The sequence below is a fragment of the Pogonomyrmex barbatus genome, unplaced genomic scaffold (assembly GCF_055798465.1).
Source record: "Pogonomyrmex barbatus isolate J1 unplaced genomic scaffold, ASM5579846v1 scaffold14, whole genome shotgun sequence".
NCBI classification, from domain to species: domain Eukaryota; kingdom Metazoa; phylum Arthropoda; class Insecta; order Hymenoptera; family Formicidae; genus Pogonomyrmex; species Pogonomyrmex barbatus.
This window is the reverse complement of record NW_028297110.1, coordinates 85,001-96,015: the sequence shown is the minus strand read 5'-3', so window position 1 is coordinate 96,015 and position 11,015 is coordinate 85,001. Positions and strand designations below refer to the sequence as shown.

Below are 11,015 nucleotides of genomic sequence, written 5' to 3'. Positions count from 1 at the left end.
AATTTTTTATATAATTATAATAATTCAAAGTAGCAGATTTTTTTTATATTTTTTTTTATATTTTTTTATATTTTTTTGTATACACACACGTATAATAATTTTGTTAAATTTTATTAACAATTACAAATTGACATTAATTTTTTATTCAATTGAAAATAAAAATCTTTTTCATTTTTAAGTAAGTTTTTTCTTTTTTAATTTATGAGACTAGAAATTGGCTCTACTTTTTAATATCACATTTGTTTCAATTAAAAGTTGGTTTAGTCTCTGATAGAGAAATTTTTTTATAAAATGAACAAAATCTTGTACATATAAAAATTTTTCTATAAAACAATTTTTTATAGAAATTAAAAATAACAAAAGGATGTGTAAACTTGGCATCATTCTTTCATTTTACTTTAAAAGGTGATTTTTGTTACGTCCGGCAGATCCCACAATTCTTCTCTTTCGTAAATTTCATGAGATTACTCTTCGACGGAAGAGTGCAATAAAACTAACGGTTGTTTCTCAGCAAACAGACAATATCTATATTAATTCAAAGTTTTGAAGAATCTCGTTGATATCTCGTTGATATCTCATTGTTTAATTTACGAATTATAATTAGTAACATTTGTCAATATTGGGCTGCATTCGGATTCCTCACCCGGATGCTTTCTTTCTCTCTTTATCTCACTCTTATATCTCTTTCACTCCAATGCAGCGAGTTCACTCGAGTGGAGAATCGGACGCAGCCCTGAAGTGAAAGTTGATATACTTTAAAGATTGATATATATGTTTTGTGTGCAAACATATATATATATATATATATATATATATATATATATATAATTTTATATAACATGATCGAAGAAAACGAAAAAGATGAGGAGACGAGGTATCTGATCTTATTGTATACAAACTTTTTAGAAAATTTTATTATGCAAGATTTAAAATGTTTTATATCATAATTTTGATAAATTTGAGGTTAAAGTTGTAAAAGAAAATTATTGTAATTTATTTTATAATATTTTTTATAATATTATGATTTGTAATCTGTTAATTAAATAATTTATTTAAACTTAAGTATATTATTAAAAAAAAATTTTTCTTTATTTGAAAACTTATTGGAACAATTAAAAATAAATATTTGTGTGTGTGTGTGTGTGTGTGTGTGTGTGTGTGTGTGTGTGTGTGTGTGTGTGTGTGTGTGTGTGTGTGAATAGTTTAATTTATATTTATTTTTTTTTAATGTAATAAATAAATATATTTTATCACAAATTTCTTCTTAGCATTAAATTTCAATTTTTGGAAAGTAAGTGTTATAACAAGTCTTTTTAATTTTACATAAAATACAATTTTTTAATACACATAACAATATACAACATTATACGTTATATACGTTATATACGTTATAAATTTTGTAAAAAGTATCATTTTTTTATAATTTGAATTTTAAATTTTTCATACAACGTTCCGATATGATAGAATATTTTTTAAAACAAAAATTGTATTTTATAAAAAACATAGAACAAGAATTGATTATTTGTTTTTTTATTTTTTTAAATGAATTGTATAATTATAAATTTATGCTATAAATTTTCTAAATACAAATGTGTAAAAAACTAAACATCGTAAATTTATATATATATATATATATACATATAGATTTGAATATAGATAGATATATTTAACATGTTAACAGGAGAGAAGAGGAACCTGTCGATTATCTGAGAAATTTAATCATCTGCTTGAAAGATACAGGACGCTTTATTGCGATCTATTGGAAAATTATTTTTGCAGTCGTCTGGCCGATGTTTCTTTTACCTTTTCTTTTGATTTATGATTGTTCGGTATTTTTCTCATATTTCTTACATTATTAGTTTTATAATTTAAAAATTCAAATTTTCTAGACGTTTTCAGAAAAATGATTAAAGTTTGTAAATTCTATTTTTAATTTTTTCGCAAAAATATATGTATTTTTTTTCATTTATTAATTTTTTATAAACTTTGAATATCAAGTCATCTTTATCAAAAAAGAAGAAAGAACAGAAAAAAAGAAAGGAAAAAAGATATAAATACTTTAAATAAATAGTTTAGCTTTTGATTATATGTATGATGATTTTTGCAGGAAGTTAGATGTGCGTATGTGGTATTGATAATGGCTGGCTACTGGGTGACTGACTGTTTTCCCATGGCAGTAACAGCACTCATTCCAGTAGTCATGTTTCCGGCTTTGGGTGTACTCAGTACTATGGATGTAGCAACTTGTTATATGAATGACACAATAATGGTATTCCTCGGTGGTCTAATTCTTGCCATATCTATTGAGCATAGTAATCTCCATCTTAGAATCGCTCTTGGAGTTATGAGGACAGTCGGCTGCAGTCATGCAAATTTACTTGGTGGTTTTTGTGTAGTCACAACCTTTATATCTATGTGGATAACAAATACTGCAGCTACTGCCCTGATGATACCAATAATATTTGCAGTTTTGCGCGAGTTAGAACAGGTATAAATTAGTACTTTTTTTAGTTTAGTATTTGATAGCATTATATTATAATTTCATTATAACATACATTATTCAACAAAAAATAGAGAACTTTTAAAAATACTCAAAATTGTATAATTTTCAGCTCGCTGGAAATTTTTGAAAAATTATGATTAATAACATAAAAGTTATATATTATTAATTATAAAGAATTAAAAAAGCATTTCAGCTTGCAATTTTTATTTTAATATTCTTTCAGTCATTTTTTCGAAAATTTTTTATCTTTTTGAAAAATGTACATATAAATATATTACAATTCCTAAAATACGATCTTTTGTTCCTTAAATTATATACATTCAATGTTCTGCAAATTGATAAAATTTTTCTCAAAAAAATTACACGAAAAGGTACAGAATTGTTTACAAAATGCATTTTTAAAAATTTTCTTTTTATAATTTTAAAACTAACTTTGCCAGATTCTTTTGTTTAATGTGTGCAAAAACGCACTGAAGTATTTAAACATAATTTTATCGGTTTCCGTGCTAAACTGAATAATTATCAAGTGATAATTATATATTTTCAATTATAGTAACAATTTATATTGAATTGAAGATTAAAATTATAATTTCATTTATTGCTATATATTATATATGTTCCATAGGCTGGATTAGGTGCAATCTTTAAGACAATCGATGTGGGACCAGGTTCGCCGCCGTAAGTAAAGTAATATAAGAAAATACAAATATAATTACTTTATTACCAATACAATAATTAATATCGTAAGGACAATTTATGCTTATATTAATTTAATATTTGCTAGATAGCATTGTGAGCAACCCGCGAATACTTTTGTTTTCATGGAAAGTGTTACTGCATTTTTTCCACTCTCTTGTGTATATAATATTCGCATTACTTTTTTTTGTGTGTGTGAAATTAATTCACTTCTACTCCAACAAATTCTACATCTATTCATTCTACATCATTCTACATCTATTCATTCTCAGTTAATATAAGCAATCGAAATGATTGAGAGCATTAATTAATAGCATTAATTTTTGTAATGTATAAACATTAAATGAACATTAAAAATATAAAATTTAATTTTTTGAATAAAAACTTCTGGCAGATATAGAAAATAACAGATTTCTAAAATTACATTTTTCTAATGATTCATTTATATTTGATGCACTAACATATAACCGTTCTTTTTCAGCGAGATAAGACCAACAAAAATAACAAGAGCATATTTGTTAGTAGCGGCTTACTGTTCGTCAATTGGCGGTACGGGAACGTTAGTAGGAACTGGTACAAATCTAACTTTCAAAGGAATCTATGAAAGTATATTTCCTGACGCTGAGCCAATTATTTTTACCGACTGGATGGTAGCATCTCTTCCTCAAATGATTGTCAATTCCTTCCTCACTTGGTTATACGTGCGAATTGCTTTTCTGGGATTTCTAAGACCGCGCAGTAAAGACGCTCAAGTGGCTAGAATTGGAAGAGAAGGTGAAGCCGTCGCAATGGAAGTAAGATTATATATACATAATCGATTAATCTCAATTATCCAAAAGAAATTATTTTCTTCATTTTTTAAAAAATTATTTATGCAAATGATATTATTCTTTGCAACATTTTAAAATTAAACAATAAATATTTATTATTGATCAAATATTTTGCTTTAAATAAATGTATAAAAACTTAGAAGAAATAAATAAAAACTTTTAAGATTTAAACAATAAATGAAAAATAATAATATGCCTAATAAGAATTAATATTATCAATAATATGCAATGTAATATTTTTTGTGATACATTTTTCTCTATTTGTATATAGTAAACTACGTATCGATTATATTATTTATCAATCATGAAACATAGTTACAAGACAAAGCTAAAATTATAATGTAATATATAATTATGATAATACTATGATTATTAATTAATAATCAATTTTAATATTATTAACATTAATAAACATAATCTTAGACGTTTGTAAATAATTTGTTGTGAAAAATGTCACCTCGATTTGAATAAATTATTAATGTCAGTAATATTAAAATGGATTATCAATCAATATAGATGCAGAATTTTATAGATTTTTGAAATAATAATATTAAAATTAGCGATATTAAAATTGATGATTTATCTATTAAATATATTATGATTTTAGCTTTAACTTACATTTATACATTCAAAATCGAAATAATTGGAGTTTAATTTGTTGGACAAAGAAAAATATCACAAGAAAGTACTACGTTGCACGCTATTAACAGCGCTGGATTGTATTTGACATTTATATACTTTTACTTTTTTTCTATATCTTTTTGCATATGATAATTTAGGTTATACAACAGAGATATAAAAATTTGGGCCCTATAAGTTGTCACGAGACAGGAGTGGCGACATTATTTATCTTGTGCGTATTTCTTTGGTTATTTCGCAAACCAGGCTTTATCCGTGGATGGTCGGAATTACTCACTGATGTGTTAGTATTTTAATTTTATTATACATTATAATACACAATATATTGTACATTATAATAAAATTTATATATATATATATATATATATATATATATACACACACACACACACACACACACACACACACACACACACACACACACACACACACACATATTAATTTTATTATAATTTACAATGTATTGTGTATAAAATACATATAATTATAATAAAATATAATAAACATATAGAGATCTCCGAGACTCAATGCCGGTGATGCTCGTCTCCATTTTGATGTTCTTCATCCCGAAAGATCTTAATTTTATTCATAGTTATAGTAAAGATCGTAAGTATTAATACTAGAGCTTCACCAACTCTTAATAACTAACTAAAAAAAAATATTGGTAAATTTATATCTGAACGATACAGATTTTGATAACATATAGTAGTACGTTGTTCTGACTACAATCTAGAGACACTGATAAATATATAGATATAGATGATATTGATAAATATATAGATAAATTTTCGAATAAGATCGGCTTTGTTTTCATATTTAAAATTATTTATCTCAACAATAAAAGAAATTATAGAAATTATAGGAATCCTATTAATTCTTAAATATTGACTATAATAATTCTACAAAATTATTAAATTACTATAATTAAAATATTCTTAATTAAAAGAAAATTATTAATTTTAATAAAGTAAGCTCAACAATTAAAATTTGAAAAATAAAAATTATATTAAATTTTGTTATACATTTCTTCATCTCAAAGTATAGCATTTTAATAAATTTCTTTTAAGATCTTATTTGTATTTAACTATAATTATATAAAATTTCAAAATCTGCAGCCAAAAAAAGGCCGACCAGATCCTCGGAAGGTCTGATAACATGGAAAGTAATTGAGGCCAAGATGCCATGGAGTCTGATGTTTTTACTGGGTGGCGGTTTCGCGATCTCGAGAGGAAGTGTTGCGTCCTGTATGGCAAGACGGGTTGGTGAAGCTCTAGTACCACTCCGTTACTTACCACCCGTTCTTATACTTGCTGTGGTATGTCTCTTCGAAGGATTTTTAACGGAATTTACTTCAAATGTGGGTGTTGCGAATATCACTCTACCAGTGATAGCAGAAATGGTAAATTATATTCATGTTTTTAAATATATATTATTATGAATAATTTATTATGTGTGCGTATGTGTACGTATTCGCGCGCGCACATGTACGTATTCGAGCGATAGAAAATATAATTCTCGAACCATTTGTCTAAGGTAAGGAAGCAACAAAATCGTACAAAAACTTCAGTGAAGTTGGCCCTACTTTGTTAAAATTTGAAATAAATAAATACAACATTCTGAGATTGCAGTTCTATATTTCGATGTATCGTATATTTATACATCTTATATTTTAATGTTTTATTGCTCGAGACAGTTTTGTTGAATCGTTTTAAAAAGAAATTAATTAATTAAAAAATTAATTAATTCTATTTACCTATCTTTCAGTGTGTAGCAATGGAGATACATCCCATGTATTTGATGATACCAGCCACATTGATGTGTTCGTTTTCATTCCGATTGCCAGTTGGTACACCTCCAAACGCAATTGTAGCCATCGCAGGACACATTCCCACTGGTTGGTTGATCGCTGGAGGCTGTGCACCCTCAATTTATGCTTGGCTAGTGGAAGTTCTTTTCTTTCCGACATGGGGTGTTTTCGTTTATGGAATTAGAGAGCTTCCCGATTGGGTTAAACGTGTCCAACCAGACAACGACACAGACGCATACTGTTAATTTATTTAAGAAGAAATTTATTTAATTACATCAAATCATTTCATTTTTGCTTAGATAATTTATTTCCAAAAAGTTGAATTTACAATTAAAATTTAAATATAAATATATCTAAAGGTGTGTTAAAAATGTGTAACTTATATTATTTTTCTCACATTGCATTACATTGAACACGAATGTGTTAATTATATTATATAAATACATTAATAAATTGTTCTTTTAAATTGGAATATGGAGGAAATAAATAAATATTAACTAGACAAAAGGATACGATTATTTTGCGAAAAAGGTTTGAATAATATTGTACATTATATAGAAGAATGTAATACTACTAAGGAATGGTTGGCAGTCTTAGATAGGAATAAAAAATAAATATGAAAAAGATTATGGAGTGAGGATTTGAATGAAATGAAAGGAAAGATATTAAAGAAATTGTGAAAGGCGAGAGAGAAGAGATTAGAAAACAGATATAAGTGAAGTGGATAACTTCCCTCTTGTAAGATGTAAAGGGTAGAGATAAAATAGAGATAGGAATATGCAATATGTGAAACAGTAAGCATGCAACAAGAGTAGGATAATGCAATATTATAAAACAATTGTGACTGATTATAAAGCTGTGTTAAATAATAAAGTGGAGCACTTAATTATGTAATTAAGATTGTAAAATGGTAGAGTTAGATGTTTTAAAATAGAAGAAGAATTTTTGTGATTAAATAGGATAGGCGTAAGAGATGAATGGATGGATATGTGAGATATTCTGTGTAAACCAAATCTCTTTTTGACTACAAATATTGCTTGAAGAATGATTCATTTGTTGTTATTCTTTTAAAATCCTAAAATCCTGTTTCGAAGGATATTTACATTTATTATATTTTTTTATTTATTTATCTGTATTACAATATACTTAAAATTTCTTAAAATCAAATTTTTAAAAAATCAAAGTTCTTCGTATTTTAAATAGAATTTTGTAACGACTTCTTCATTATAAATTACAACAAACAAAAATTATGCTATTATGTTAAATTCTTACATTAAATTTTACATTTAATTTTTAAATTACTAAAAAGTAATCTATTCCTTATTTATTTCATGTTAAATGTCTTTTATTATCTTATACCTCGCATAATTATGAACATTTATCATGGCACTTGATCTGCTGGAAATACAGAAATGATCGAAGTTACAATGTTTACAGAAAGGTTTTCTTTACACAAGTGGTTCTCCTTGTGGCGACAACGACAAAGCTTCCTTCAGTTATCGTACACATGTTCTCCAATTCATTGAATGGTACGTAGAATATTAAACAGACAAAATTATTTTGAATCTTCTATCATATAGATACAATATAAAATTTCAATTAAAAAATATTTTTAGATGTATTTGTAATTTTCGTGTGAGGTTATTGAGACCTTTAATTATAATTTAACAATCTTATACATTGCTCTTATATAACCGTACCATTGTTATTATTATCGAAATCTGAATTTTATCAAATTTAAATACTATTTACATAATATATAAATAATATTTAGACTATTGTATTAATATAATAATTGCAGTTGATTTTCCTAACATTTAAATAAAATTGTTCTTTGAAATTTAACTTTTCCTATGACGTAAATATAATTTCTATAAATGATCGAAGTTCTTCATGTTGTGAATTTGTATGTTTTTGTTATTATGTGCATTATTATCACATTTTTTATTATGATATAATGTATAGCTCCGTAAAATTAAAGTAAATTAGTTAAATAAAATTATAATAATTATAATTACATATTTTAATTAAATTTTTAATAAATTACAATAAATATTATGTTTATCAATATGATTAACAATAAATAAATCATATTTAATTTCAGACGTATGTTACATTATTGACATAAAAGTTGAATATTACTCGTTGGGTCGATAAAGTACTGTCGCTATTAACTATACTTAATGCACAGAATAATAAGGCAGAATATTTCTTGTTTCAAGAATTTTATAGTACTCTCAATAATTTCAATGGTTTATTTTCACCAATGTCCTGCTTAAAACTTTAAACTTTTTTAAATTTTTTTACCCAAGATGTTTTCTATATAGTATCAAGAGAATTAAGGAGATACAACTATTTCTATTAAAATCAAACATCCTATATCTACTTATATACATATATACATGCATACATACATATACACATACACACATGCACACATACACACACACATACATACATACATACATACATATAGTCTCTCGTTTATATATATATATATATACATATGAGTGTTTATATATACACATATATATATATATATATATATATATATATATATAAAATGTAAACAAGTATAAAAGCATAACTGAGATAAAATTTTAAAAATAGAATTCTTTAAATTCACATTAATTTGAAAAAAAAAACTTTGAATTCTTTTCATGTATAATCAAACATAGTACAATGTTGCGTGCATGCTTAAATCATAGTAACAACGCTCCATTTATTATTCTCTGACGCTTGCTTAATAGCACACTGCATATAGAAAAGAGCATGATTGTCCTGAAATCGATATTATTATATCGATTGAATCATGCGGGAGAAAAAACAACTCTAATTTGTTATGTCAAACGGAGTGCTTTCGTTTTCGACAAGAATCTTGAATGATACTCATGATTTACCTAAGAATGAAGTGCTTTCCCTTTCGTAAATTTTTACTAAGAAACGTACGTACAAATGTGCAAAATCCAATCGGTTGCATGTCGAGTGTGTCAGAGATAGATAAGAATATGTTTTTTCGAAGGATAAGCATCGACTGACAGCAGCCGACCGTCAACAACAATTACCTGTCGACAATCTGACGAGTATGAATGAGCGGGTGCGAACGTATAAATCGCAAAATAAATATGCACATCGCTGCCGAGTTTCTATTCTACGATTCGTATTCTTATGTGAAACGTGAATTCGGTGAATATCAGTAAATCCGACGATGCAACGGTCGGCAACGATTTTTATAAAGTCAATTTCACGCGAAGGAATGGCGACGTTTTTACGGATTTTTTCATGATTGCTTTTTGCCAAGTACGGAAGGATGAAATTTATATAATTGACCACAATTTATTTTTATTCTAGTCCACATACACATATACACACACCGCGCGCGCGCACACATACAGACACAATTCTACCTTGATATTAAAATATTGCGATAACGTTAAAAATTGTGAACTAATAATAAGTTGCGTGTGATTATATAGGAAGTTATTTAATGCAGCTCGCAGATTATTTTACAAGTGCGTCTATGAATATCATCAACGAAACCATCCTCATGTCTAGGAAAACGCACGTGCGATGGAGCAATTTCGATAAGCAACAAACAACAAACAGTAAGATAATGCACGTTATTGTTTATTTTTAGATTCAATTTTTATTTTTCAATATAAATATATATATATATATATATATATATCTTGTTTCTTGTATAAATTATTTTACATTATTTTAAAAAATTTATAGTAACTATTTTAATTTGAAAAAAAGATGTTAAAAAGCAAGGTATTAATTATACATATGAGTTGTAAAAAAATAATTATTTTCTCAAAAATTTGCATACAATCAAGTTTATTTTCAAATTTTACTTAATTATTTGCAAATAAAATATAATTATTATAAGAAAATTAATAAGTACTATATAATTAATTTACAAAATAAAATCTTTTATTTTGTAGAATTGTAGAATTGTACAAAACCCTGATTGTAGAATTTATAGAATTTTAACAATTATGTTGTGTAAATTCAATGGATTGAATTTCATTTCAACTATCAAATGTTCTACTTCAGGCCGATTTAAATCGATAACATGGGATAACGCGATATAATCTAAATGTGTGTAGACAAGCCTACAAACGCAGACGAATACGATGTGAATTCCGTTAGGGCGAATAACAAGTCAATAAATAACGATCTATACCAAGCAGTGTTCCCGATCTATCATCTCAGCAAACTGTCTGGTGTATTTCCAACGAGATTCGTCGTACATGTATCTGGCAGATATGAAGGCCGATTGAATATCATCGATAGCGTTTACAGGTAAGGAATGATAAAATCGTCACAAATCCTGCAAATATATGGATCAAATTAATTTATTGCTCTCAAAATTATAGAGAATTTGTTATAATTTCATATATTGTCTAAATTGAATAAAATTCTTTTAAATTTAAAATATAAGATAAATAGGTTAATCAAGTTTATTAATAATATTATAACGTGTTATTATTATTATTGTTACATTGAAAAAAGCGTCAAAGCTTTCGTGACAAAT

General features: G+C 26.2%; 2 protein-coding genes across 3 annotated transcripts in view; both read left to right on the top strand.

Moving 5' to 3' along the window:
• Window positions 1-83: 83 nt before the first annotated feature.
• Window positions 84-7,523, top strand: LOC105424911 (protein I'm not dead yet). The gene is made up of 8 exons (XM_089073174.1): window positions 84-1,829; window positions 2,108-2,488; window positions 3,129-3,181; window positions 3,681-3,993; window positions 4,809-4,951; window positions 5,180-5,274; window positions 5,784-6,067; window positions 6,433-7,523. The coding sequence occupies exons 1-8, from the start codon at window positions 1,791-1,793 to the stop codon at window positions 6,718-6,720; spliced, it is 1,596 nt and encodes a 531-aa protein (XP_088929300.1). The 5' UTR covers window positions 84-1,790; the 3' UTR covers window positions 6,721-7,523.
• Window positions 7,524-7,987: 464 nt separating this feature from the next.
• Window positions 7,988-11,015, top strand: part of LOC105434128 (gustatory receptor for sugar taste 43a) — a 7,129-nt gene continuing 4,101 nt past the window's right edge. The window contains exons 1-3 of one of the 2 annotated variants that reach the window (XR_016138434.1): window positions 7,988-8,004; window positions 9,952-10,080; window positions 10,588-10,783. Coding sequence is in view for 1 of the 2 variants with exons in the window: in XM_089073173.1 (XP_088929299.1) it covers window positions 9,963-10,080; window positions 10,588-10,783 (314 nt within the window). In the remaining variant the exon portion in view is untranslated. Of the gene's footprint in view, window positions 8,005-9,951; window positions 10,081-10,587; window positions 10,784-11,015 lie in introns of those variants that run through there. The other variant, XM_089073173.1, reaches the window with a different exon arrangement.

Bases quoted from the DNA above. Each gene is read 5' to 3' on its own strand.
- LOC105424911 (XM_089073174.1), top strand. From the start codon at position 1,791: ATGTTTCTTTTACCTTTTCTTTTGATTTATGATTGTTCG. The intron at 1,830-2,107 runs GTATTTTTCTCA...TGATTTTTGCAG, and splicing joins TTTTGATTTATGATTGTTCG to GAAGTTAGATGTGCGTATGT. The intron at 3,994-4,808 runs GTAAGATTATAT...ATGATAATTTAG, and splicing joins GTGAAGCCGTCGCAATGGAA to GTTATACAACAGAGATATAA.